At 41.1% G+C, this 26,473-nt stretch overlaps 2 protein-coding genes across 3 annotated transcripts; one reads left to right on the top strand and one right to left on the bottom strand.

The window, feature by feature from the left end:
• Positions 1-8,100: 8,100 nt before the first annotated feature.
• LOC306758996 (angiopoietin-related protein 4-like) lies at positions 8,101-10,674 on the top strand. Its single transcript, XM_079244465.1, has 7 exons — positions 8,101-8,606; positions 8,721-8,831; positions 8,935-9,022; positions 9,424-9,537; positions 9,638-9,733; positions 9,825-10,106; positions 10,225-10,674. Exons 1-7 carry the CDS (start codon positions 8,142-8,144, stop codon positions 10,404-10,406), a joined length of 1,338 nt encoding a protein of 445 aa, XP_079100591.1. The 5' UTR covers positions 8,101-8,141; the 3' UTR covers positions 10,407-10,674.
• A 933-nt stretch (positions 10,675-11,607) lies between these two features.
• On the bottom strand, positions 11,608-25,974 carry LOC306759251 (dipeptidyl peptidase 9-like). 2 transcript variants are annotated; one of them, XM_079244825.1, is made up of 21 exons: positions 25,842-25,974; positions 23,453-23,543; positions 22,915-23,159; positions 21,396-21,508; positions 21,022-21,195; positions 20,472-20,640; positions 20,267-20,377; positions 19,871-19,999; positions 19,446-19,507; positions 19,249-19,349; positions 18,884-19,061; positions 18,486-18,645; positions 18,208-18,287; positions 16,850-17,020; positions 16,506-16,641; positions 16,205-16,350; positions 14,657-14,803; positions 14,269-14,421; positions 13,735-13,877; positions 13,168-13,279; positions 11,608-12,968 (listed from the first exon to the last, which is right to left on the bottom strand). In XM_079244825.1, the coding sequence occupies exons 2-21, from the start codon at positions 23,506-23,508 to the stop codon at positions 12,876-12,878; spliced, it is 2,679 nt and encodes an 892-aa protein (XP_079100951.1). In that variant the 5' UTR covers positions 23,509-23,543; positions 25,842-25,974; the 3' UTR covers positions 11,608-12,875. The 2 variants fall into 2 exon arrangements, with proteins under 2 accessions (XP_079100951.1, XP_079100952.1); XM_079244826.1 differs by lacking the exon at positions 14,269-14,421.
• Between the last annotated feature and the right edge of the window lie 499 nt (positions 25,975-26,473).

Raw genomic sequence — 26,473 nt, 5'->3', positions numbered from 1 at the left:
AGCCTTTATAAGGAAACCAACAGATTGAGTTGAGTCCAACTCAATCTCCCATCCTGAGCAAGCACACTGGCAACAGTGGGAAGGAAAAAACTCCCTTTTAACAGGAAGGAAACCTCCGGCAGAACCCGGCTCAAGGACAGGCAGCCATCTGCCTCTGCTGTGTGGGGGGGAGAGGACAGGAAGGCAACAGACAACAGGAACTGCTACTCCCGGCCACGGAGACCTGCTGAGACAGGAGACATACATGTTAATGATGCAACACTGTTATTGGGGGGGATAAAAGAGCGAGATAAAGAGAAAGAAGCTCAGTGTATCAGGAAATGTCCCTCAGCAGTCTAAACCTATAGCAGCATAACTATGGGATGCTAACCATCCCTAGCTATAGGACTTATCAAAAAGATAAGTCTTCAGCCTAGTCTTAAAGGTGGGGAGGGTGTCTGCTTCCCTAACACTAACTGGGAGCTTATTCCATAAGAGAGGGGCCTGATAACCAAAGGCTCTGCCTCCTGCTCGGCTCTTTGAGACTCTAGGAACCACAAGTAAGCCTGCAGTCTGCGAACGAAGTACTCTGGTTGGTATATAAGGAACTATGAGGTCTTTGATATATAGTGGTGCCTGGTTGTGGAGGGCTTTATATGTAAGGAGAAGGATTTTAAATTCTATTCTAGATTCAACAGGCAGCCAATGAAGAGAGGCTAAAACTGGAGAAATATGATCTCTCATGCTGGTTCTGGTCAGGACTCTGGCTGCAGAATTCTGGATCAGCTGAAGGGTTTTCAGGGCATATTTAGGACAGCCCAGTAATAGAGAGTTACAGTAATCTAGTCTCGAAGTAACAAAAGCGTGAACCAGTTTTTCTGCATCACTCTGAGACAGAATGTCCCTAATTTAGGCTATATTACGTAAATGAAAGAAGGCTGTTTTAGTAACCTGCTTAATATGTGGGACAAAGGACAGGTCAGGGTCAAATATTACTCCAAGGTTTCTCACTGTAGCACTGGAAGCTAAAGTAATGCCATCCAGGTTCATTACACAACCGGAAAATTTAGCTCTGAGTTTTTCAGATCCAACGAGAATTACTTCAGTCTTATCTGAGTTTAAGAAGAGAAAATTTCTAAACATCCAAGTCTTTATGTCCATGAGACAATTTTGTAGCCTATTGGGCTGATTTGTTTCATCTGGTTTAAAGGATAAGTATATTTTAGTATCATCTGCATAACAATGAAAGTTTATTCCATGCTGTCTAATACATTTTGCCTAAAGGGAGCATATATAGCGTGAAGAGTATTGGTCCAAGTACAGAACCTTGAGGAACTCCATGACTTACTGTAGTTTGGGAGGAGGACTTGTCATTTACATGAACGAACTTAAGTCTATCAGATAAATATGATTTAAACCAGCTTAACGCTGTACCTGTAATTCCAATCACCTGTTCTAGTCTTTGTAACAGAATGTTATGATCGACTGTATCAAATGCAGCACTAAGATCAAGCAAGATAAGTACGGACAGAAGTCCTTTGTCTGAGGTCATAAGAAGGTCGTTAGTAACTTTCACCAATGCCGTCTCAGTGCTATGATGAGCTCTAAATCCTGACTGAAACTCTTTGGATAAATTATTTCTGCTTAGGTGGGCATGTTTTACTGATCCTGTTAAGATAAAACAATCTATGCAGAACTATAAAAGCACAATAATCTCTCAGTTTAAAAGCTTAAGATAATAAAAACTAAATTAATTAGTTTTGTGAACAAAATTCTAAACTAACATAAATGCAGAAACAGTTTCTGGTCACATTTAAGCCAAACTCTAAAAAACAAGCAGAGTAGTTTCATTAAACTTCCTCTTTATAAATCCTGAATCATGCAGTCGGCAGTTTGCCAGGTTGCAATTTTCTGCCTGTGGTGTCACTTTCTTCTCTTTTCTTTGTGAATACCTGGCATTTGTTATTTGAGGATACTGATAATCACTAGGCAAACATTTGAGGTGAGAGATCAGGATGGAAGTTAAAAATACAGTCTGATGTGGCTGCAGAACCCCAGAATGTTGTTGTAACTCGGGTTCAGGGTCCAGTTGTGCTGCTCCGGCCCTCCAGCTGTGCATGTCTAATCCAGAACATGGTCAGGGAATATTTTCTGCCAGAGAGGCTGCTGCAACATGCCAGACGCGTAACGACGCCCCGACCTTTGACACACTAACCTACTGGTGCCTAAAAACACAACGAATCTCCGCCCTGCTAAGGAAACGTACGCCTGCATGTGCATGAAGGAACAAGTTGCGTGTTTGTCGCCTCGGCGTGAATAACAAACACTTTAGAAGTGTTTTGGGATTTTTTTTAGACGACTAAAGGGTTAGAGCTTCTGATAACCACGCTGTGATGTTTGGAAACAGTTTAATATTTTATCAGACAGCCAGAGTCACGTAACCTTCTGATAACATGGTGTTTGATCTTTAACGTGTTATTGCTGTCATTTTAAAGCCAAAGATATGCCTACAAATGCAACAAAATCACTGGATCCATATATTAGCAATAGTATGACAGCTAAAGTATAGTAATAATTTAATAATAATGAATAATAATTTGTAAATTGTGGATTAAGCGGTTTAGAAAATGAATGAATGAATGAATTTGTAAATTGACGCTTAAATATAAGTCTTACATAAAGAAGCTTTTAAAAAATCCTATTGTTACAAAAAGGTGTTTAGACTTTAAATCTTGATTCAATTTCAGGTAGAAAGCTTAAACAGTCACCAAAGTCCACAGGGGATCAATATTTCTGATTCAAAACAGACTTATCACCTTGTAAAGTTATGATGGACATGTGAGCAAATAACACGCTTGTGTGTCCAGCAGCTGAATGCTCCTCCACCCACTCCTGAGGGGAATATCTGGATGATTAGCTGCATAATGTTCCACCATGTTCACCTGCTGGTTAGTCTGATGTTTGGTGGTAAACACCTTCCATCCAAAGGTTTTTAGAGATACCAGCAACTCGAATAAAACCAAAGCTGAGACCAACAAAAAACCAAAACATGAGCTGAAAGTGACTAGTTAGCAGCCTGGAGCAACCTGACCTGAACCTTGTTCTATTGTTTTCTAGTGCAGTGCACGTTCAGCACGTGTCTGGTGAGTCTGGGCTCTTGTGACTTGCAGCTGTGTGTGTGTGTTTGTGTGTGTGTGTGCGTTAGCTGTTCTCACACTGCACGCGTTATATGACTGCTTTTGAAAGAGGACAGATGTAAACAGGGCTGTACAGGGAACCGATCTCTTCTCCAGTGCAGTCTGGGTCGCAGATTACATCCAAACTGCACAAATAAAAAAAAAAATAAAAAAAATCTATAATATAAGAAGAAGTTAAACTAAAAGCAGCTCTTATTGTGTCCTGTTGATGTGGGCTTTGCAACATTGGCTTGGTTAATGCAAAGAGATGTTGGAGATGAATTTTCTACTCTGCTCTGTTTGTTTTAGGAGATTTTATTCTATTAATCTATTAACCTGATCTTCTGTTAATCAGGTAATACTGATGTTCCAACCAGACATAAACACACTTGTTAGTTTGTACTGACCCCAGATTGACTGTACCTTACAGACTTAGCACGATAAGGTGTTTTTATTATCCAGCCTGCTGTCTGCTCCCTTCCTTTTTATTTGCCGAAGCGATTAGAGAAGTTCAGGAATTCCAATACTGGAAAAGTTACAGTGAATAAGCAGTAAAACGCTGTAAAAATATCTTTAATGGTAAATATCAAAAAGAAACAAAGGTCTCTGGTTAAAAAATAGAGATACTTAATTCATTTAAATTCATTATTCACCTGTTCTCTTGTTGAATTGGCTTCAGGTTGATGTGATTGTAAAGGCACATCTGGTATAAATGAAGCTTAAAGTGTGAAAAGAAAAGGCAGCTGCATGAATTATGTGAAAGACGATCTTTAAACAGAATTGATCTTAGTCATTTTCTTTTGTCAACACTTGCTGTGGACTCGTGTGGCCACAACATCACGCATGATGTTCAGGCAGGTAAACAACAAGCAGCTGACATAACCCCAAACACATCAGGATGATCGCTCGGACGACCTCCACAGATGCATAAAAGACCCCGAAAGGAATTAAAAAGGCTGAAACTCTGAAAGCATACAGGGATCGTTTATGATGTCCAGATACTTTCACTTTACATTTGTAGGATCACAACGATCTAAATGACTTAAAAACCTGCACAAATACAAACAAAGCAAAAGGTGTGTGACAACAGGAAGTAAGCTCTGGATTCATGGCTTCAGTGAAAAAGCAAAACACACTCAGCTGCGCGCCTGTGTGTGTGTGTGTGTGTGTGTGTGTGTGTGCTTGTCGATATAATATTGCTTTAACAGGAGGAACATCTGCAGCATTTGCTTTAAATTCATCGTCCATACCACCTGATAATAAAAGCCGTCAGAAAGCAAAACAACCTTTCTTTAAAGATCCAGTGATGAGTGAATCTTTAAAGAAATGAATGAAATATGTGTCAAACAAGAACCAAGTTTGGAAATTAGCACAATGTCTTTTTGTTCATTTAAATCATAGAAAATCCAATTCAAAGATATGCATGGAACGTATTGTACGTATTGTACAGTACGTGTCAGACCAACTGTCCTGGATTTCCAGGTTTATGATTGGACTAATAACAGCGTAGCTTCAGCGAAGTGGGCAGCCTGTTTAAGGCAAGCAAATGGCCTTCCTAGCTCGCCAGCTGTTCTGCTTTCATCAGATTAGGCTGTGATCCCTACATGTCGACATTAAAGTTGTTCTTTTTAATGTAACCTAAACGAACATTTTCCCCCTCACACAAAAATACAACTAGCCTCCATCTGAGCCCTGCACGTGCACAGCAATCTGAAAAAACAGAGCAAACATTTTTTTCACCAGAACTTTTTTTTTTTTTTTTTGCAAGTAGGTAAAAAAAAAAAGACAAACAAAAACAAAAACAGAACAGCTGAAGTGGTGACTTTAGGCTTTGTATGTGTGATAGAGGCAGTGATGATAAGGTGTTATCTGACATTTCAGACTCTTAAATAACAAAATGCTGTGTTTTCCTTTAACCGTGATACAGAGAACTAAAGCTAAAAGTCTGCGGTGGTAAAAAGCCAGTCTGATCCCAAGTCTTCTTTATTCTTCTGAACTTTATTTATCACAGCGGGAACATATTGTTATCTTGCTGCTGTGTAACATGGTGGTGTAAAGCGTGTGGTGCAGGGCTGGAAAACAATGTTTCCATCGGCTCCAGGGCGTTTAGAGGCAGGGGAATGTGCAGAATGAATAAAACCGGTCTGAAAAGCACGTTTTAACAGTTTACACTCTTTCCCTGTCTTGCTTTGAGCTGCAGAGAAATAAACAGAACGAGAAAAACTGGATTGATTTTATGAAGAGAGAAGTTCAAATGCAGCACAACCACAGATTTGGCAGCACATCAGCTCAGAAAGGTGCACCGCAGCATCAAACATAGGACTGATGTTGTCAACAGCCTGCAGGTCACTGTGGGAGTTTCAGACTGATCACCAGCTCAGAGGTTCTGTGGACTGGAAAGTCGAGGATTGCAGCCATCATCTGCATAATTTTTTTCATTAACTAAATCTTACTAAAGAAAATTGGGATTAACAGATGTATTTGTGTCAATAAATCATCTAAATCCTCCACAGCAAGGATTCACCACAAGAATGTAAGTCACAGAATTACTTCAATCCTGAAAGGTGACTGAAATATCTGATATTTTCAGTGTGTGATTGTGATCTGCCCGTTTTATTTAATAGTTTAATGTCTGTCAGGGTGCTTTCTAACACACGTTTGTTTTTGCTATATTATAGCTGTCCTGCTCATGTTTAACAAAAATGTCTCTTAAATACAGTTTGACTAGAAAGCAAACGATTCAGAGAACAAATGAAGAATCCCAGCCAGAGCAGCAGAGCAACATGACATCATTATTTTACACTTATCAAAGGGTGAAAGAAAGTTTTGCTCAAAAGCTGAAAGGTTTGGACTGATTTTGTTTCATGATTTCCTCTCTGCCTTTCTTTTTTAACCATACAGCTGTTAATGAGAACGAAAAGTCCAACCCTGCAGAGTTCACACCTCCCCGGTTTGTCCTGCTGTTCTCAGCCGCACATTTATTTCCACTTTTCAGGAAACAGGTGTTATTGTAACTGATCTGAGGTTCGGTCATGCCAGCTCCAAACACAACCTCCCGTCAGCTGAACATTGTGTCCTGATGCAGCTGGGAACAGAAGAGCGACTCGGGCCACCGAGACCGTCTGAAGCTGCGAACATGAAGCTCAGCCTCGCGTCTGCTGAGGGCAGCAGGTTCGAGGACATACGTGCTGATCTGCAGCAGCCTGCAGGCAGAGGTACGTGCACTGGGACACCAGCAGGAGCAATGTTCCCGATGTGGGAACAATACATTCCCCACCCAGCAGAGCTGGAGTCACTCACACCTCCACAGGATTAAAACTCATCATGGAGGAAAGTGTGATGAAACAAACGGAGGCAAAGCTTGTTGATGTGTTTGAACACTTATCTCACTGCTGCTTGTCGTCATAGTTACTGTGATGTTTCTTCTCACAAATGAAAAGAACATTCGTTTGCTTTTCTCCAGGACAAAACATTATTATTGTTTGACTCCTGTACTGGATTGTTGCGTTCAATCATCCATCTACAGGACGACCTTTACTGGTTCTATCACCCCAGTCAGCCCAGTGATGCGTCTGAAAACCCAGCGGATGGATGCTCTGCCGGATGATGGATCCCTGTGGCGCCGTTATGTGGTGGACGTTTGATGGAAACGCCTGAACGGTTGTTTCTGTAGGAGCTTTCTGATTGTTGGAGAACTTGTCAGAGAACATCGTTTGTTTTGGAAGCTGAAATATTGTCAACCTGTGAGGAAGAGAGAGATGCCAGTCAGGTCTGTGAGGGAATTATGACGAGGTTACACAACCTGACTGAACAAACCAGGAATGTACTCGTCCAAAAAGCAGTGTGTGAAATTCTGTACAGCCTTCTGCTTCATGACTATTTAAACTTCAAGGAAATGTTTATAGAAAGTAAAAACATAAAATAGTTTTGTGAGATTTATTAATAGTTATCCATTAGTGGAATATTCCACAGCCACGGCTTGATGTGAAAAGTCTGTGTTTGAGTGTTTTCCACCCAGGACACCACGTGACTTGCAGCGTGCATGCTTGTGTGATCGCAGGCTTGTCAGGAATGAGTGAGTAAAACAGCCTGAGGGTTGAACTTTCCCCTACTTCTCACAGCGACTCCTCCGTCTCTGAATGTTCGCCTGCATTCCTGGTTCAGCAACCGGTCAGCTTCTCTCCGAGATAAATCGCAATCTTCAGCTATCTGCGTTTTTTTTCCCGCAAGAAGGCAAAAAAAAAAAAAAAAAAAAAAAAAAAAAACAATCTCATGGCTGGGATCCGTCGTGTGCAATTTCAGCTATGGATCGGTGTGTCTATCTGAGCTCTGTCAGGGATGTAAAATCAGGATGTTTCAGGGATAAGACGTGCACGTTGAAGGCGGTTTTATGCGTCAGTCAGTCTGAGGAAGATAAACGAATGAGGCCTTTAATGTGGGTCAAAGAGCTTTTTGTGAAAGTGTGAATAAAATCTAAAATGATGCTTTTTTTTTTCTTTGATTAGGGAATCAAATGAAAAGTCTTCAGGTTAAAGCTCAAAATCTGAGTCTCCCATGTGATTTTCTCAGTGTAACATCATGTAAAAGGTCATGTTTGTGGAGGTTTGAATTGTTTAAAAAAGAAAAAACTTTTGATATTTGCTAAAAAAAAAAAAAAACTGTTTTATGTTAGGATTTCCAGTCACACACGAACCTAACGCTGACATCAGACATGATTTCATCAGCAAAACCTTTTTTGTCTCCTATGACTGTGTCCTTAACTGGTAATTCAGATGTTTTACTGCATCATTGCTTAAGTCCTTACAATGAAAGGCTTTCCCCACCCATGTCCCCCCCTCCTCTTCCTCCTCCACCTCCAACCAGCCAATCAGAGGAGCCCTCTGCTGCAGCACTGGGCTATAAAAACCTCACAATGCCATTCAGCAGCACACAACCGACAGAGAGACACAAGAAGCGCTGATTTCAGAACGAACCAAAGACGACAAGATGAAGATGCCTCAGCTTTTCATCCTGATCTTGACCATTTTGGTCCACGCTGGAGCCGGTTTCCCTGCAGACAGAGACAGGCGGGACAAGCAGGCCTCCTGGGACGACGTGAATGTGATCGCCCACGGCCTCCTGCAGCTCGGCCAAGGCCTGAAGGAGCACGTGGACAAGACCAAAGCCCAGATGAGAGAAGTGAACGGCAAACTGAAAGCCTTCAACGGCACGGTGGCTGAGCTGGAGAGGAAGCAGCAGGAGCAAGGTGAAGCTCTGAAGAGCAAAAGCATGGAGGTGGACGAGAAGGACCGGCTGCTGGCAGAGGCGGTGGAAGAGGTGAAGCTGAAGGTGGGGGAGATGAAGAAGCAGACAGAGGACATCACCTCTAGGATGGACAGGCTGGAGGACGTGCTGTCGGAGCCGAAGCTGGACAGCAACGACAGCGATCACACGGGAGTTTCATTCATCCAGGTGAGCGAGAGCAACCCTTTCATGTAGAAGATAGTCGTTCGGTGAGGAATTCATCTGAATCCCCAAAGCTATGAAACAATCGGCTTCATTTTTTATCCCTCCTGCCGTTTCCAGAGTTTGATGGCAGCTCAGAACAGACGCATCGACCAGCTGGTGGAGAAGATCCAACAACAGCAGGACAAACTCGAGAAGCAGACTCTGCACCTACAGTCCCTGCAGAGCAAGGTGAGCTTCAGACACCAGGACTTAACCCAAAACAACTGCTCCAAAAGAAAGCTAGTCTACATTTAGCTGCAACGTTTTAACCTTTTAACCGTGTCTTCTACAGGTTGCACATAAAAGAGTGAAATCACACAAAAGAAGAGATGAAGAGGTGGTACTGAGAGGCGAGGCCGAGCATATCCAACCTGATTCAGGTATTTTTACTGTTTAACACTAAAACAAATTAATAATTGAAAACTTTGGCAACAGTCAAAATAGATAAAAAAAAAAAAAAACAGCAAACACTGCATGCAAACTACTGATGAATCATAAAGTGGCGTATGAGCAGAAAAGTTCACCTTTGCTCCCGACTTTACAGTGTTTGACTCGCTGGCAGAGCAGTTCAGACTCAGTCCAAAGACCAGAGAAAACGAGGCCAGCAGCCTTTAAAACACTGACTGTACACGACTGAGACACGTTAACTCAGGCGTAATAATATCTGCAGGCGTGACGAATCAATAAAATCTTTTAAAAGAATGAACGTGCACCAACATGCAGCAAAGCAGGGTGGATTATCGGGTTCCTAACGGAGTTCTTTGTGTCCTGTTGTCTCCAGGTTTGGCCAGAGACTGTCATGATCTGTTTGTGCGAGGGCAGCGAGCAGGCGGCGTCTACACCATCCAACCTGACAACTCAGAGCCCTTCAACGTCCTCTGTGAAATGACTTCAGGTGAGTCACAGCAACTCAAGTTCAAGTCTTCAACCGGAGCAAAGATTTGATCCTAATGAAACCCAGAAACACCTCAGTAACTCGTGTGTTTTCTGTGCAGACGGGGGATGGACCGTCATCCAGAAACGTCACGATGGATCCCAGAATTTCAACCAGCTGTGGCAGAGCTACAAGACAGGCTTCGGCAGCTTGAAAGGTAAGATGAAACCTTCCCTCCAACAACGTGGTAAACGTGCATTATTTGCCTGTAGTCAGAAAAATAAACCCTTTTTTTTTTCATCTTTCAGGCGAGTTCTGGTTGGGTTTGGACAACATCCACTCCCTGTCCAAACAAGGCGACTACATCCTGCAGGTGGAGCTGTCTGATGAGGCCGGACAGCAGCAGATGGCTCGTTACACGTTCAGCCTCGACGGAGAGGACAAGATGTTCGCCCTTCACCTCGAGCAGGATTCTTCATCCGGACCGCAGGAGAAACTCATCAGCACCGGAGGTTCTGGTCTTCCCTTCTCCACTGCTGACAGAGACAACGACCTTGCTGCAGACATGAACTGTGCCGAGATGCTCTCAGGTACGTCCGCTCCTCTAAAAAGTTTGGTTGAAAGCAGACATTTGTTCCACTTGCTCCTACAAATGTTAAAGAGTCTTAGAAATTAAATGTCAGGGTTTTGTTTTTTTGCTTGTTGCAGGCGGTTGGTGGTTCAGCAGCTGTGGCGAGTCCAACCTCAACGGAAAGTATCCGAGACGCTCCAGACTGCTGCAGAGACCGCATTTCAGAAGGCAGGCCATGTTCTGGAGCGTCCCTCAGGGACAGGGCAGATCTCTGAGGACCACTCTTCTCAAAATCGCACCGGCATCACTAAAGCAATAATCCCGTCTCACAAAGACCCTCAAAGCAGAAAATCCAAACTACTGAACTACTAACGAACTGAAAGCAGAAGACAAAACGCACATTATCGGTGTGTCCTCACACACACCGGTCAGAAATTTCTATGCAACGCATAGAGAATGACGTCTTAGTGGACGTGGTCAGTCACATTGACTGGGACGTTATGCCCTTTGTGAGGGCTTTTGACATGTATTTGCTTTAATTACTTTGTACTTAAATAATGTACAGTTTGTTTCTTTTTTTACTAAATCACAACTTTAAATTTATTTGTATGAAGTGGATGAAAATAAACTATGAATTACAAAGAAAAGACGGCTCTGTATTTGTTCTTGTTTCTGAGTCTCTACAGAATTAAAGTATGAAGAGATGGCAGATGTGATGAAACATGAGTGGGTCAGTGCTGATTAAATCAGGTGGGAGAACTGGGGTTCATGTTTTATTAATTTTTAATCAATGTAATGCAAATTATTCTGACTGGGGGAAATTGTCCAACACTATGAGCTGCCCTGAACTTTAACACGAGTCAACCAACGATTGGATCAGTGATATCTGGAAGCTGAAGTGTCTGATCTAAGTGGGAATTTATTGTAATGTCATCCACATTGTCTTATCTCCACAATCTTAATCCAATTAATTCAGTTGTTTTAATTGGAAAACCCTTTTCACTTGCACATAAAAAGATGCTTCGGTCGTTCCTATGAGAGCAGAAGGAATGAAGCTTCACACAACCACATGAAACAAATAGTCAAAGCCTGATTTCTGGGAATGCCATAAAAATCATGCAGATAAAATGTAAAGTTTATATGAAAACATTTACCCAGTCTGAATGCAGTGTCCTATTTGTGATGGAATTTCAAGCTTTTTGGTATAAAGTTATTTCTATATAAATAAACTTTTTGTCATCTGTGCCACGTCATTATGCAGGTTATTAAGTAGGATTTACTTACAATCATATTAGTCCTTCATTCTTGTGAATATTATTTCTGATATTTATTTTCCACATAACTGAAATATTTGCATAAATAAATTTTAAAAAATCACATAAAAAAAGCGAGGAAAAGATTGTTCACTTCTGTTTATTTCTTCAATCTCAGAGTACATCTAATCATGTACAGATGGTGATCGCTCATCTTGCAGATGTTCAGAAAGTAACAAGGCATTCTATTGTTGTGGGTCTTGTGACAGATTCCCTGATATATACATATTGTATATTTAATATGTGAGCAGGTGCTCAAACTCTTGCAAGGCACCTCAGATTGCCAACAGCTCTGTAAATCATCTTTTAGGTCGGTTTGTTGGCACCAAGGCAGACACGTACTGTGCAAAAGTTCTCAGCAGCAGAAGAAAGAGAAGCTCCCCAAAAAGTTAAAGCAAAAGACCGTGAAAAGCTACATATTTCAACCATTTACCAACGTTTAAGAACCATAAAGCTTTTTTTTTTTTTTTTTTTGTTTTTTTTTTCTTTGTAATATTACCAAATAAAAATGTTGCATGATTTTTTTTTTCTGGAATAACCACATATAAAATAACCTGTGACAGCACATTACAGACAAATCTCAGCAAAAACACTACCGAGTGTGTGACGAAGGGGGGTCGGAGTTGCTCGTGTGCTCTTAAAGAATACATCTAATAAGTTTAAACCAGTGTTTTTCACAGGAAACAAATCAATAACTGTCAGTTAGGTCCTGTTAAAAAAAAAAAAAGATGCTAAAAAGGAATGGCACCAGAAAAAGCAGATGCTTTCACAAATCTGTGAAAAGGTTCCATATATGTTGCTTTTTTGTTTGTTTGTTTGTTTTTGCATTGCTAATGATGCCGTCCTGCTTATGATGCAGCAAGCAGCTTTTAAAACACAAATAACTTCTGGTATCTTTTGTTCCTCTAAAGCAGGGATCCTCAATCTTGATCCTCCAGGTTCTGAAGGTTTTCCATGTGTCTCTGCTAAGCCTTCAACAAGCTCTGCACATGTCTGCTCAGTACGCTTTGATTTGAACCAGGTGTGCTGCAGCAGGGACACTTGGAAAGCCTGCAGTAAACCGGCTCTCGAGGACTAGGACTGAGGATCCCTGCTCTGAAGCACCGTCAACGTATCAGAAAAAAAAAAAAAAAGGCCATCTTTGTTTGTTCTGAGTGAACGGCGCCCTCTGCTGGTTTTGAGCTTCAAGTAATCCATCAAACTTGACAATCAAATGCAGATTAAAAGCTACCAGACGTCCGAGAAATGACGAGCCTTATTCATGCAGACTACATTAACTCCTGTAATATCTTCATGCTGAAGTGCTGCAGTGTCCGAGACTGACGGACAAGGTTTGGTGAAGCTCGCGTTCAACAGACTGAAAAACTCAAGTAAAGTCAGAGGTGATGGCAGGTTTGAATAAGTGGAATGTGAAAAGGAGAAGAGCTGAGGTGCGTAGGGAGAAGAGATCGGGTCTTAGTGTGTGAAAAGGCTTATCAGAGGTTCTGCTGGAGGAAGTGCAGCAGTGTAATCTCATAATGCTCTCCGGACTCCGGACACCGGATGCTGTGACGCTCATTGGGATAAACCTGAAAACACAGGAAACACAACATCAGGTGAATTTGTTTGGTAAAATTTGGGGGGGGGGTCCTAGTTAAAGACAAAAGCTTAAAGTGCAGGTTTTACTACTAGAAATAAGGTCATTTTAACATCACTTATATTTACTTTTTGATTAAAAACCATCTTTAATCAGACTTCAGACCAAATTTACGGTTTAAATTATCATACCTGCAGGCTGTATGGCTTCCCTGCTTGGATGAGTTGAGACACCAGGAAGTTGGTGTGGAAAAAGTGCACATTCTCATCTAGAAATCCATGCAGGATCAGCAATCTATTGGGCCTGTATTCAGCACAAAGGTACACACTTTTAGGGTTGTTGTTTTTTTCACTTACATTTACAAACATGTTTGTAGTAGGAGCAATTTACTCTACAGATAAAACTTTATTACTGGTGCAAATTAATCGCCATCTCCATCTATAAAGCACACCATGAAATGGCTCTTCATAGAAAATGTTCATTAACTCCTTAAGAACGAGGTGCAGGATGTGACGAAGACACATGCAAGACAAAAAATAAGTCATGTCTTCAGGATGTCTTTACAAATGGGCATGTTGGGATTATTTCCAGGTGTCAGTAAGTGCTACATTTATCTTCCAACAAGAAGAACTGACTGTTCACCCAAGTCAAATATTTGCCATCTTAGGACTTATCTGCTGGGTTTTACGTTTATTTAATAAATGTAACCAGAAAGACAAAACACCGAATGCATCGCAGGTGAAACGAACAGCTCTCACTCATTGGGAAGTTTGTCAACATGCAGGGCGACGGAGCACGCTTCGTAGCCCTTCTGGTTTTTATCAGGTGTGTCCAAATATCGCTCCGTGTAGCCGGTGTCATAGGCCATCCACAGTGTCACCGGAGCTCCTGCAATGGCGACCTAATTAACAAGAAAGAAGACAAACAGGGTTTTATTTTTCCTCCTTTACCAAGCTCGAATGGAAATGCAGCCAAACGTGACATCAGACCCGTTGCTGCTTATTGAAAACTTTACGAATCAACAAAAACTGCATACGTTAAAGAAACAAGTCTGGCGGTTTTTCTGTCTAATGAAATAAAAATATGATTTAAGCCACCACGGTCCAACTTTAATAACTGCACAGCTTTAACAACTGTGAGCATTCAATCATTTAAAATTGCTTTTTTTTTACACTTCAAAATAAAAAGGATCCTTGGTAGAATTCATAGAATTAAGAAAATTCTCCACAGAAACGAAGCAGAAAGCCAAAAGTTTTTATAGCAGTGACAGAAGAAATGTTTGCAGTTTGGACCTTAAACACATCCGGTTTGTGGATGAGGCCCATGAGGGAGAGGAAGCCTCCGTATGACCACCCATGGATGGCGACGCGAGTCAGGTCCACAAACTTGTACTTGTCAGCTATGTAGTGCAAACCCTCCACTTGGTCGTCGATCTCCACCTGACCCTGGGTGGAGAGACGCACATGTGCCAGACTGCTGTCACTAAACTCCTTCAGCTGTTATTTAAGCTCAGTAAAAACACATAAAGCTGATTTTTCTGCAAAGAAAACTGACTAAACCACATTTAAGATCATCTTTGTATCATTATGAGACTGTTAAAGTAAGAAGATCTCCTTCATCTTTAAATGTCTCTTCTCTTGACTTTAGCTCCTCCCACAGATAGCTTAAAGCTACATTTACCATTTTGTCCTTCACAGCTCCTTCAAACTTAAGTCCTCGCTGGCAGGAGCCCCGCCCATCGATAACCAGCACAACGTAGCCCAAAGAAGCCAGCGTACTCAGCCGCAGGTACTTCACGCCTTTATAGGAGTTGTTCACTAACTGGACCTGGAAGAAAAACAAGCATGTGATGAAATTCAGCCCAATTTATGTGCATGTGGTGGGTTTAGATTAATCATATGTACCGTACAGACTAATCCAAGCGAAACTAGTACTGGGCTGTCCGTCATTTTTGCGGTGGCATTTGTGTGTCTGTACGACTTAGTTCTGATGAGAATCTGCTCCGTTTTTGCTTGATACTGCTTATTACTTAACAATGTGAAGGAAATCTGGGAGGACTTGTGCTGTTATTAGTTGTTGACACAGCAGGGGAAAACTTCAGCTGTGGGGTAAAAAGCTGAAAGCGAACACGGACCTTTAATTCATGAGGACAGTCTGAGACCTCCAGGTTTACATCGATTCCCTGAGCGAGCAGAAGACAGGGATGTTTGATAGAAGTGTGTTAAGCATATTAACAGAGAGGATTTTATTCCCAGCAGCAGCAGCTTGGTAAGCTGAGGTGAAACTTTGGGTTTCCACGTTGCTGTCAAGCTTATCGTAGCACAACAAGTCATGTTATCATGCTAGTCACTGCTAAGAGATGAGGAGCTGCTGAGAAAGTTTGGGTGATCCAGTGAAATGTGTCCACAAAGACCAGACATGCAAGAAAAAAAAAACATCTGGACTTTAGTTCTAACCTTCGATTTTTGTAAAAGCCTGAAATTGCAGGATGTGTTTTATTATTAGAACATTCATTCATTCATGACCCGAACCGCTTTGTCTGATGAAGGATCGCGGGGGAAGCTGGAGCCTATCCCAGCAGTCTGGGACATAAAACATGAAATGTTTTTATGTTTTTCTTTCTGAATGAGAAAAGTGTGCATACAGCAGTGACAACATTGACGTTGGACCATGTTGGTAACTTTATTCTCCCTGCAGTTCAAGTAAATAATTTTATTCTTGTTGTCAGAAGACAGCTATGATATTGGCGTAACCACTGGTACATGCTGAAGAGTAACACACACACACACACACACACACACATGGACCGTCTCACTGTGTGCAGGCAGGTGAAAGACAAGTTGTTCTTAAATCGCCCAGATTAAGACTAAATTTCCGATAATACTTCTCTGGTTACTGTCGTAACAAATCCCAAAATAACACGAAAAACTAATAAGCTTTAAGGCTGACACATAAGGGCACCTTCCCTGTCCTACATGGTCAGTCCAGACATCCATTCTGCTGTCAGTGTCTGCAGACGGCAGCAGATACCAGGTTGCCACTGCAAAAATGGTGCAACACCCAAAACAGCCATCGGATTACTCTATAGGTTATTTAGCCAGAGTTGTGACATCGTGTGGAAAATACACAAGATAGGTTCTCTGTAGCTGCAACAAAATAAACTTCCATTGTTTGGCAGCTTCTGAGGTTCATGTGATGAGTCTAATTTTAAAAGGGGGGAGATCAAACCTGAGGTCCACCGTAGACGAACACAACAGTGGGATGTTTCCGGCCAGGAACCAGGTTGCTTGGTTTGTACAACATGCCGTACAGCTCAAAGCCCGACTTCCCTGTGAAGCTGAAGATTTCAGGAGCATTGGTGTCAAACTGGTAACCTGCGAACAAAACAATGGCATGAAAGGAAGTAAGCTACACATGAAACAAGCCCGAGTCTTAAACTACGATGCTCTGCGAGGTCTTTCGTTTTCAGCAAAAACATACAGTTTGGTACCAGTCAAAAAGGTTTTAGGGTTAAAACTAAACTCAGTACCAGAAGATTCCATCATGCTTGCCCAGAACTGAGGCTCTTTGTGTAGCGGGTCGTCGTCTGAGCCCGTCAGCTTGTAGATGTGAACACAAGGAGCGGTGCTCAAACTGCTGTAGTGGCTGATAAACATGTCAAACGTCTGCATGAAAGAAAAGAGAAGGCGATGTTTATCAGTGTTTTAGATCGCAGTCGGAATCAGAGAAAACAGTCACAGGAAAACAACAAACAAAAACAACAACAATTAATTTTGATATTTTGCACCAATATTACATGAAATGCAACTTTACTATGTGACTGTGAAGTGAAGAAAAACTGGCTCAAAAAAAAGCTTGTATGAGCTGGGATACCTGGCTGACAGAGCAGCTGTGGGAGTACCCGGGTTTGGTGAGTCTGATGATTTCGCCTGGTGACTCGTAGCTCACCACATACAGGTGATGCTCCAGAGGAGAGTCTTTGGTTCCCTGGAAATAAACCAGCTTTGCTGCTTCGTCCACCCAAATCTGAGGACTGCATGAACGCTGTGCAAAGAAACCAGAGACGGAAACATTCTTTACATACACAAACAAGACACACAGCTGAAGCATTTATACCTGTGCAGGAGTGTGTCAAATCACAACAGCATTTGCAGCAGTGTGTCCCACAACTGCAGCTAAAAACACAAGTTCTGATTTTCCTCTGGTATGCAGAGACCTCCTACATGTTCAAAATAAAAAATATGATTGTTTTTTTGTTTTTTTTAAAAATATTATTAAGACTTAAAGCTGGGGTTGGTAATCTTGCTCAGAAACATTTTTTTTTACTCTGGGTAAAGTGGTTCCTCATCCTGATAGTAGTCTATACATTTTGTAATCATGAACAATAAGAAATATAGTTAGACCCCTCAGTTTACTGGTCAAAACTCTGACCAATCCAAACGTTTGGATCGAATTAAAGTTGTCCATTTCTTATATTTCATAAGCTTCTTCTCCCGGCTCCCTTCCTCCCCGTCCAGCAGCGCATACCTGATTCAACACCCTGCATAGAAACAGCGTGTTAGGATGAAAATACAAAGTAGTGAAGAAGTAACTCGGAAGGCAAACATGGCTGACAAAATGCAGGAAGGATTTTCCCGACCCAGCTCGGTTTATTTGCCTCCTCCCGCTAAACAGCAGAGAAAGAGAAAATCGTTGGTGGAAAAAGCTGCGAACCAGAAAAACACTCGGAGAGCGCGAACCTCCGCCACGGCTTTTAAAAAGTTCCTGGATCCAAACGGTGATCCGGATCACCAACAAAATTAAATTAGTTCTTCCTTTTCACATTTCCAATAACTCCTGAAAATTCAATTAAAATCCGTCCATAACTCTTTGAGTTATCTTGAACACAAACAGATAAATGGCGGTAAAAACAACCTCCTTGGCGGAGGTAAGAAAACAGCCTTGGATCACGCAAGGAGCAAAACCAGAGGGGGAGGAGCCAAGACAGGGTGCTACTTTCACATCTTCCTAGCTCCCCTACATTACCTACCCCAGCTTTAATCAAATCCCACGTTTTGTTCCTCTCTTATGAAGAAGGCTTGTAAGAAGACATAAACCCCTCATGTTATTACTCACTCTACTGAGAAAAGCTGTGTGTGGCTGTCATGCAGCGCATTTCAGCTCTATGTGAAGACATTACAGTCTCCAACTTCACTCATAAACACAGAACAGATGTGTGTGCAGGGCTTTACTTTTGCTCCATGATTGGCCAGCACCTCCCACTCCCCACTGGTCACCGTCACCTCCTCTTTGACCGGACACTTGAAATCATCTGATGGCAGAAGAGCAAACGTGGCACATGATTGGCAAAGAAAACGGTCTGAAACACATTTAAGCTCATCTGTGGATCTTTATGAGACTGTTACACGTCTCATAGCGTTGCATCAGATCAAAGGAAGATTCGTGTTTTCAAAAGTCATTTCCACAAATTTCTCAACAAACAGCTGTGGGATCTCAGCCTTTTCTCTACCTTCAGAGTGTGTGTAGCCTTTGGCCCAGTTGAAGGTGCCCCGCTGTAACACTGAGGTGATCTTATATAAGTGGCAGAAACCCGTTTTGGACTCATTTACAATGAGGAAGGTGATCTCATCATCACTGGTTTGGATAAAAGGATGGAAGATGTCATGGACCTGTAGCACAAACAAAGAGTCAGCGTGTTGTTTTCACACACAAGTCGCTTTATAGCAACTGAAAACTGGGACTGCAGCCGAAGAAATACCTAACACACATCCCAGATTTGAGCTCAGATCTGTTTCTGCTGCTCACACGGAGGAGAAAGATCAAATCTGAGTCAGACATGAGAGGAGACTAAACTGGGAAACGGCTCGGCTGCGTTATGGTCAGAAACAAAGGGGTGTTGGACCTCACATTGATCCAGATATCGCTGGTCTCTTGGTAGATGATGAAGGGCTGGACTGTGTCTCCAAGTGCCTCCAGACTTTCTTGTCTTCTGTCGAGGTTCTGATGTGCAGGGATGAAGAGTGCAGGCGGCAGCAGGACTAAGTGGAGATGCTGTTGCCGTCGGTCCATCATGACCGCCCACGCACTGACACATACAAAGAGGACGAGCCGTGACGGGTGGGAACTTTAGCATGTACAGTGTACTGGTACAATATTATCTAATCCTGACCTACAATACTGTGGGTGGCGTTGTTTTGTTTTTTTTTTTGTTTTTTTTTTTTACTAAATCACATAGTTTTAATGTTTTTTTTCTAATTCTTAAAGAAACTTACTAACGACCGTCTTTCGTCCATCCAGCTCGGGTGATATACTCGATGTTGGGAAATAGGGTGGTGAAGGGAACAGGCAGCTCCTTCTCTTGTGTGCTGACAATCTGAGGAAGAATCAAACCAATCAGGGCACAACACAAACCACATCAAACTTCAGTAAATTAATACAATATAAGATGAAAAATGTGAAAATCACTCACTTTTCCAAGACTGTCTGTCCGTACTTCTGCTATCTTGAGGGTGATTTCAGGATTCTTGCTTCCTGGAAATAAGTTCAACTGAGTTACATCCAAAAATGTGAGAAAAAGTTGCTAAATTTGACAAATATACAGAAAAAAGTGTGAGAAATGAATCTCCTCCTGAGGACCGACTCCTGTATAGGGGGCAGCATCAGATATGTACAATACAGAAGATCTTTACACACACCAGGAAGCAATAATTCTAACATGTAGCAGCATATCAAGGCTTCCAGACGAAAGTACCCAAACCAATAGTTTAAACCACAACAGCTTTGCTTTATATTTATTCTATGATTCACAGCTAACTGAAGCAACCAAAACTGCAAAACAGTTTTCAAAACAAGAACATTAGACAAAAAAAAAAAAAGGATTTTCTGCCTTCATACCTGCACGTGGGTATCTGTAGACGTCTGTCTTGCGCTCCTCCAGAGCCGGCGATGGGACATGGATGATCTCCACCTCAGACTCGTCCACCTCCTCATATAGAATCTGCAGAGTTTTACCGCCGTCTGGCTCTAATCCAAAGAGAAATGACGAGCAAGGGAGTAGAACAACATTTATAATGAAATCTTTGCCTTTGGAATAAACTAGACAAGAAAATTTACTCTCACTGATGTGAATATTTAATGACCATGTTTATGTCAGTCGCTAAACAATCTGTTAGCTACAAAAAGTGTCTTTTAATAAGAGAATTAAAGGACAGTATTCCTAATATTAAATAATCAACACAATATTCTTATGATCACTGCCAGAACTGTCAGTAACTGTGAGAACAAAGTCACCTTCACGTGCAGCTGGACACCACCAGTATCCAGTGAAGCGGTCAAATTCCTCTTGAGTGACAAAAGTGGCCACACCAGCAGATCTGGGGTCTTCTTTTGGGTTGTCAATGCCTAAAAATGAAAACGTGCAAGAAAGAAAGAATGATAGGAAACTCAAGATTTGGGAGAAAACACTGTGAGTGTGTGACTATGACTCAGTCCTGACCTTTATGGCAGAAGGTGAGTCTTTTCTCTTCACCCGTTTCTATATTTGTCACCCAAATGTCATTGTTGTTGATGAAACCGATGAAGTTAGGGTCCCCCCAGCAGATCTTGGGGTCCATGCGTGTGCCTGAATTCTGACTTTTGATCTCCATGGGATTCATGGGAGAAGTCTGAAGCAGAATACACAGCAGCTGTAAGATATCTGAGACTACAGCAGCTGATTACAAAACAAAACTACTTATCAGTTCATTTCCACTGCAGACCGTTACTGTTTACTAATCAATACATACAGTTTGGGCTTTGGTCTGACAAAAGAAAGGAAGAAAGAAAGAAGAAAAGAAATCGGAATATTTGAAAAGGAAAGAACTGAGCCAAACAACCGGCACAGCTTTGTCACAAAAGATGAAAACAATGTTTTTATTTTAACTGAGAAGCTGAACCCAATAAAAGGAATAATGTAGAAATGCCACCATGTAGCCATAAACTGTCGAGATGTCACCAATCAGCCTTAGGAGGTCAGTAATAAACATTTCTTTTGCCCTTTAACTCACAATTAAACAGCTGTTTCCACCATCCCGACAGTAATACAGACTGCTGTTGGCCTGGAACAGGAAGAGCCCGCTGGCTCGGTGGTAGTCGTAGGAGGTGATGCCAGACACCCCCAAACGCTTCCTCTCTCGTAGCAGCTCTTCTTCCCGTGAGAAGATCCCGTGGTGAGGGCTGGCCTGGGGTCAGAGGTGACAGGAGGAGATGCAATGTGACCATGCTGGCTAGCCAGAGCGGAGGTCAAAGACATTTCCATCAGGGATTTGAAAAACTTCCCCACATTTAATGAAATCTCAACAAGCAGCAAATACATGTGTACAAATGTAAAAGAAGTTTGTGATTGTATGAATGGTAAAAATGTGAGACTGGAAACCCTCACCTGAAAGTGATCCAGCATTGGTTTCCATGACAAAACCAGCAAGGCATCTTTGCGGATCTTTTTGGGAATGTCTGAGTATAGTAAGGCATTTTCCCTGCTGGTGTAAGGCATTCCTGAGGACACACACCACAAGCACAAAGTCTAAACAAACAATGCTAACCTTCCATGAAAAATGAGCTGTCTGGAGTCATGCTGAGGGCTGAAGGAGTGAATAACACGCTTTCTGAGCATGCGGCTAAACCTCTGGCAATCGTGGCAGAAATCCTCAACAGTATACCTGATCATGTGTTAACATGCTGGTAGAGTAGCTTGTTCATTCTCAGCTCCGTGTGTTAGAAAAGGGGAGGTGTGTGTGCTAACATTTGCTTGTAATATAAATTTCTGATGAAGAGCCATTATGTTTTTAACATATATTACAACATAACTGGTTACTGGTTCACCAATCTACATGTCCAGTAGATATGATTACATTGCTGTTGCAACATTAGAAGGTCATTTATTAAACAAAGATGCTTTCGCGCAGTAAGGGAAATTTTTCCAAGCTGAGTTTGTTCAACTCCACACCAGAAAAAGTAACATCTCTATAAGCTGCACCATTAATAATACACTAATAAGCAACTAAAACAGGCCAATTGGGATTTAAATAAATATGTGGAGAGTTTCTACAAGCTCATCTGGTCTGGTGCAACTCTTCATTGTAATCTAACCTTTAGTAAATGTTTTCTCCACAAACTGGTTTTGATTTATTGTCTCCTGATATGCAGCTACCCTCACTTTAATGTTTTTGGGTTTGTTTGTAAAGAAAGACTAGACTTATATCTCTTTCCGTCATATAGCCTCACCAGTTTATATATTTTTTGGCCAGCCTCATGAAGTCTCCAGGATTATCGTCCCCAATTCATCATCTGGACACATATTAATGAAATTTGGTCACCATGTGAAATAAAATTTTGGTTTTGAACACTGGCAAGAAGACAAACAATACTATACCTTCATGTTGGGAATTAAATTACAAGCATAAAAGTGTGTTGTAGTGGATTTTAAGATTTTTTAACATTTTCATGTAGTTTTACCAAACAAAGAACTAATCTAAAGATCTAACATAAGACTATAAAACTGAAAGAAAGGCTGACAATATGGTGAAAAGTGGCAGTTTGAGGAAAATGGTGAATAACAGATGTACAGCGTCCACATCCAAGTCAGCATGGATGCAGTAACAGATTGTAGAAATTTGCAATCTGTCCATATAGATCATATCTATATGACAGATTATATAGATATATGGATCTAATCCATATAGATCCGATCTATATGGACCATATATATGGTTCAGCTTGCTTCAGCTCTGGAGAAGGTATTAAAAACTACATGAGCATGTTTCTGATTGAAGCGGGGAAGCTTTATGAAAAAAAATAAATAAATTAAAAAAAAACATGGCTATTTAGCACAAATTTTGTCCCCCCCAGCTGCAGCAAATGAAACAGAAGTTCCACATTTCCTCCCACTTTTACCTCCTTACCAAGGTAGTAGATACGGTGTGAGTGAGGACTGGCCTCGTCTTTCTGGATGAACTGGAAGTCATGGGGTGCCTTGTTGATAACTACGCCGGTGTTTTTGCGGCTGTTGTGGATGACCTTGCGCAGTCCGTCCCATGTGTGCTTCTCAACCTGGAACTGGGTGGGATTCACGTCCTCCATTTCAACAACTTCTGTGCTGTCCGAGAGCTCGTCGACCCCCGTCATGGCTGCCAGTGCTTCCGCGACGCTGTTGACAGATCAGTTCACATCAGTCTACAATCAGTAAGTATGAGTTTTTATTTACAACCACCAGCAAACCAAAACCAAAATTTATCTATATAATATTTATACATATTTATATATACTTCCTGTTCAACAATGATACTTAAATTTTATATTTATCAGTTTCTTTTCTGCCCAAATAGCCAAATACACTAAAACTGTATCCAAAAACTACGTTAGAGAGAGGAATAATAATAAAAATAAACAGTAATAAATCTAAAATAAATTCAAATTGAAATACGTTAACGCATTTCCCACCTTTTCTGGCCGACTTCTGTTTTGTCCTCAATTTTCAGCCTCTTTACCCTGTGCATTAACTGTTCAACCACCTCGAACCAGACCTGACAGCCTGTAAAACACCAAAGTAGAGACATAAAAACTGAAGACATACAAAAAAAAAAAAGAGCCTTGTTTCAAAATAACATCAAATCCAAACTATTTACAGTAACAACAGGGCTGACTTAGCAAGATAATTAAAACCCAACTGAACTCATTTCACAGCCCGAACTCAGTTCACATGCTAACAAGCGTTAGTGAGGTTGCAGCGTCTGTCTTGGCAGATGCATCTATACTGCTTCATGGAGGAGCTGCTCCTTCAGCTGATCACAGCAGACTTCCAGCTGCATATTTCTGATGTAAAGTCCCACCATGTGTGAGTCAGCTGCATGACTCTGACAGTTCAACGCCTGTGTCATAACGGTGGCAAATTTTACACTGGCACTCAACTATTTGCTGCAGATCCTGTAGACTTTTCTGCAACCTGGAGACTAAATCAAGCGTGAAAAGTAAAGAAGTTGATTTTGAGAAAATGAAACAAAAACTATTTACGAAAGAGTTACAGTAATACGCCTACACAACAGAGCAGAACCCATTATGAACTTTATGGTTGTGTTGGTTGTAGAAAATATCAACGTGATAGAAAAAATATTAAATTGCCAGAAATGTAAATATAAAACATATAAAACTACACACTCTGTTTTATTTTTGGACATAGATGCAATTATTTCTGGTTTATCTTACTATTTACCAAAGGTTTATGGTTTAACATTTAAAAATGCGCATATAACATGTCTTTGAAGGGATCAAATATAACTGAATAATGGATTTTGGGAAGAAGTAAACTTGCTTCATGATTTATTCCATATCACTTTGAGAAGCAGGTCAGCAGGTCATGATCAATCATATATAACGTTGTTGTGAATACATAACGTAAGATCTTACCTGCAATCAGACCTTCAAAAAAAAGAAAAAAGAAAAAGAGGCTACAGCTGTTCAGAAACTTTTTTTTTTTTGTTTGTTTTGGCTATGGATGAAGGTAAGTTTATCCTGCATCATACTAACAAGAGAAAAGAGTGGTGAAGACTAGAAGTGGCTTATAATCAAGGCCGGATTATCCAATGTGCATTATGGGCACAGGCCTAGGGGCCCACACTCACTTGGGGCCCATGTTGGGCAAACACCAGCATTTTGGACATGAAACAAAATGTACATAAAAGCCAGATAGTTACACCACAGTGTCTAGTGTATTGCTACTGGTACCACTGGCCGGGAGATATTAGAAATATAGTTTCACAGTGTATCATTCCCAATTTTTACAATTTTACAGTGGGGAAAGGGGCCCTTGGAACATTCTGTTCACTTTTAATCCAGCCCTGCTCATAATCCAGAGTTAATAGAAAATCCTGAAACATGCAGAAGTTGTGGAATAATATGGGAAAACGTGGCTTCCAGTTGCAATGGTCACTCCCCAATAATTACTGAGGATTTGATATAAAACATAAGCAAAAAGATCTCTAAAACTTAAAGAGTTTACAAATCAAAATGACCAATGAACCTCGATCAATCTGCATTTCACTAATGAAAGACAGAAAGATCCACATTGAATCAACAAACGGCAGCTGCAGGAAGTTTTAGTGCTTATGCAGCCATTTTCTCATAATTTTGTTTATCAATTTTATCTTAACAAAAGGGTTTTGAGTGCTTGAAACATAACAAAAACATGTACTTATAATGTACAGTTGTAGATAATGTGCTGCTTGTTTGTTTGGCCAGTACAAAACCAGTACTTGCTGGTGTACGACTCCACTTTCTGTTTTCGTTACCGTGAAACGTCTGAACACCTGGACGCTCTGGTTCGTGTTGTGATGTCACTTGGATTAATTCGTTTAACCACGTGTCATATTTTCATAATTCACCTTAAAACCTTCCGCTACCTAACGCGCTGTCAACTGAGCAAGACGTCGACATCATTAGTAACATATATTTACGGACATCGCCGAGCAAGACGTCGACACCATCAGTGTCACATATTAACGGACATCATCTTCGGTTTGCACATTCCAAGTTGCCCACCGTCCATAGCAACAGTCCCTGTCTAGCGCGTGCGAATCAGTTTCAGTTCCCGCTGTGGCACTACTGCTAATGTAGCTTAAACCTCAAGTTAACAGATGGACCACCATGAGATACAATGGTCCTGTGTTTTCCAGACATAAAACCTAGCAGATGTTACCATGTAAAAACCTCTGTGGACACTGTACTTCCGAGATGAACTAGCCAGGTAGCCGCCCGTTCAGCAGAGCTTAGCTAGCACAGCTGACATGACATGACACAAATCAAAACAGGAATATGTCAGTAGTTTATGTCTTACACTTTCTGCCCAGAGACCTTGCGAGTGTATCTTCGTGTGTCCAAAGAAGGTCTACGCTAAAAAAAAATTACGGTTGTATTTTGGATAAATCGCTCCAGGAAGTACTTTCCGGAGAGCAAGTTGCTGCTTAATGCTAATGCACGATCAACGCGGAAATAGGTAGTTTGTAAGAATCATACGTTGCTAAATTAAAACTTTAACCCGGATACGATCACTAAAATTAATATTTACCTATTCATTCATACAATAAAAAACACACACACATATACACACACACACACACACACACACATACATATATATATATATATATATATATATATATATATATATATATATATATATATATATATCAGAAACATATATTCACAAAAACTAGGAACACCTCAAATGATAAAAGTGTAAGACAAAAAAAAAAAAAAAAAACCACATAAAAAAAAAGCAAATAACTATAAAAAGACAAAGTAATTTTTATATAATGGTCATGCCTTTTACCATAGCATGAAGAGGAACGTGTCTGCAAGGTTTCTATTAAAAGCCTGACACAAAACCACAAGCGTACTTCAATGGTTTGTGAATTTCCATCTTCTCAAGTATACATTTCCATTTAAAAAAGGGGGGACCTTCTACAT

This window comes from Telmatherina bonti, assembly GCF_933228915.1.
Source record: "Telmatherina bonti genome assembly, chromosome: 8".
NCBI classification, from domain to species: domain Eukaryota; kingdom Metazoa; phylum Chordata; class Actinopteri; order Atheriniformes; family Telmatherinidae; genus Telmatherina; species Telmatherina bonti.
Note: the sequence above shows the minus strand (reverse complement) of the source record. Positions and strands in the feature narration are given on the sequence as shown.

Excerpts from the sequence above, each read along its gene's own strand:
- LOC306758996 (XM_079244465.1), top strand. The coding sequence starts at position 8,142 with ATGAAGATGCCTCAGCTTTTCATCCTGATCTTGACCATTTTGGTCCAC. Across the intron at positions 8,607-8,720 it reads CGGGAGTTTCATTCATCCAG|AGTTTGATGGCAGCTCAGAA; the intron begins GTGAGCGAGAGC and ends TGCCGTTTCCAG. Across the intron at positions 9,538-9,637 it reads CCTCTGTGAAATGACTTCAG|ACGGGGGATGGACCGTCATC; the intron begins GTGAGTCACAGC and ends TTTTCTGTGCAG.
- LOC306759251 (XM_079244825.1), bottom strand. The coding sequence starts at position 23,508 with ATGCACAGGGTAAAGAGGCTGAAAATTGAGGACAAAACAGAAGTCGGC. Across the intron at positions 20,000-20,266 it reads GTGTCCAGCTGCACGTGAAG|AGCCAGACGGCGGTAAAACT; the intron begins GTGACTTTGTTC and ends TCTTTGGATTAG. Across the intron at positions 12,969-13,167 it reads GGAAGCCATACAGCCTGCAG|GTTTATCCCAATGAGCGTCA; the intron begins GTATGATAATTT and ends CTGTGTTTTCAG.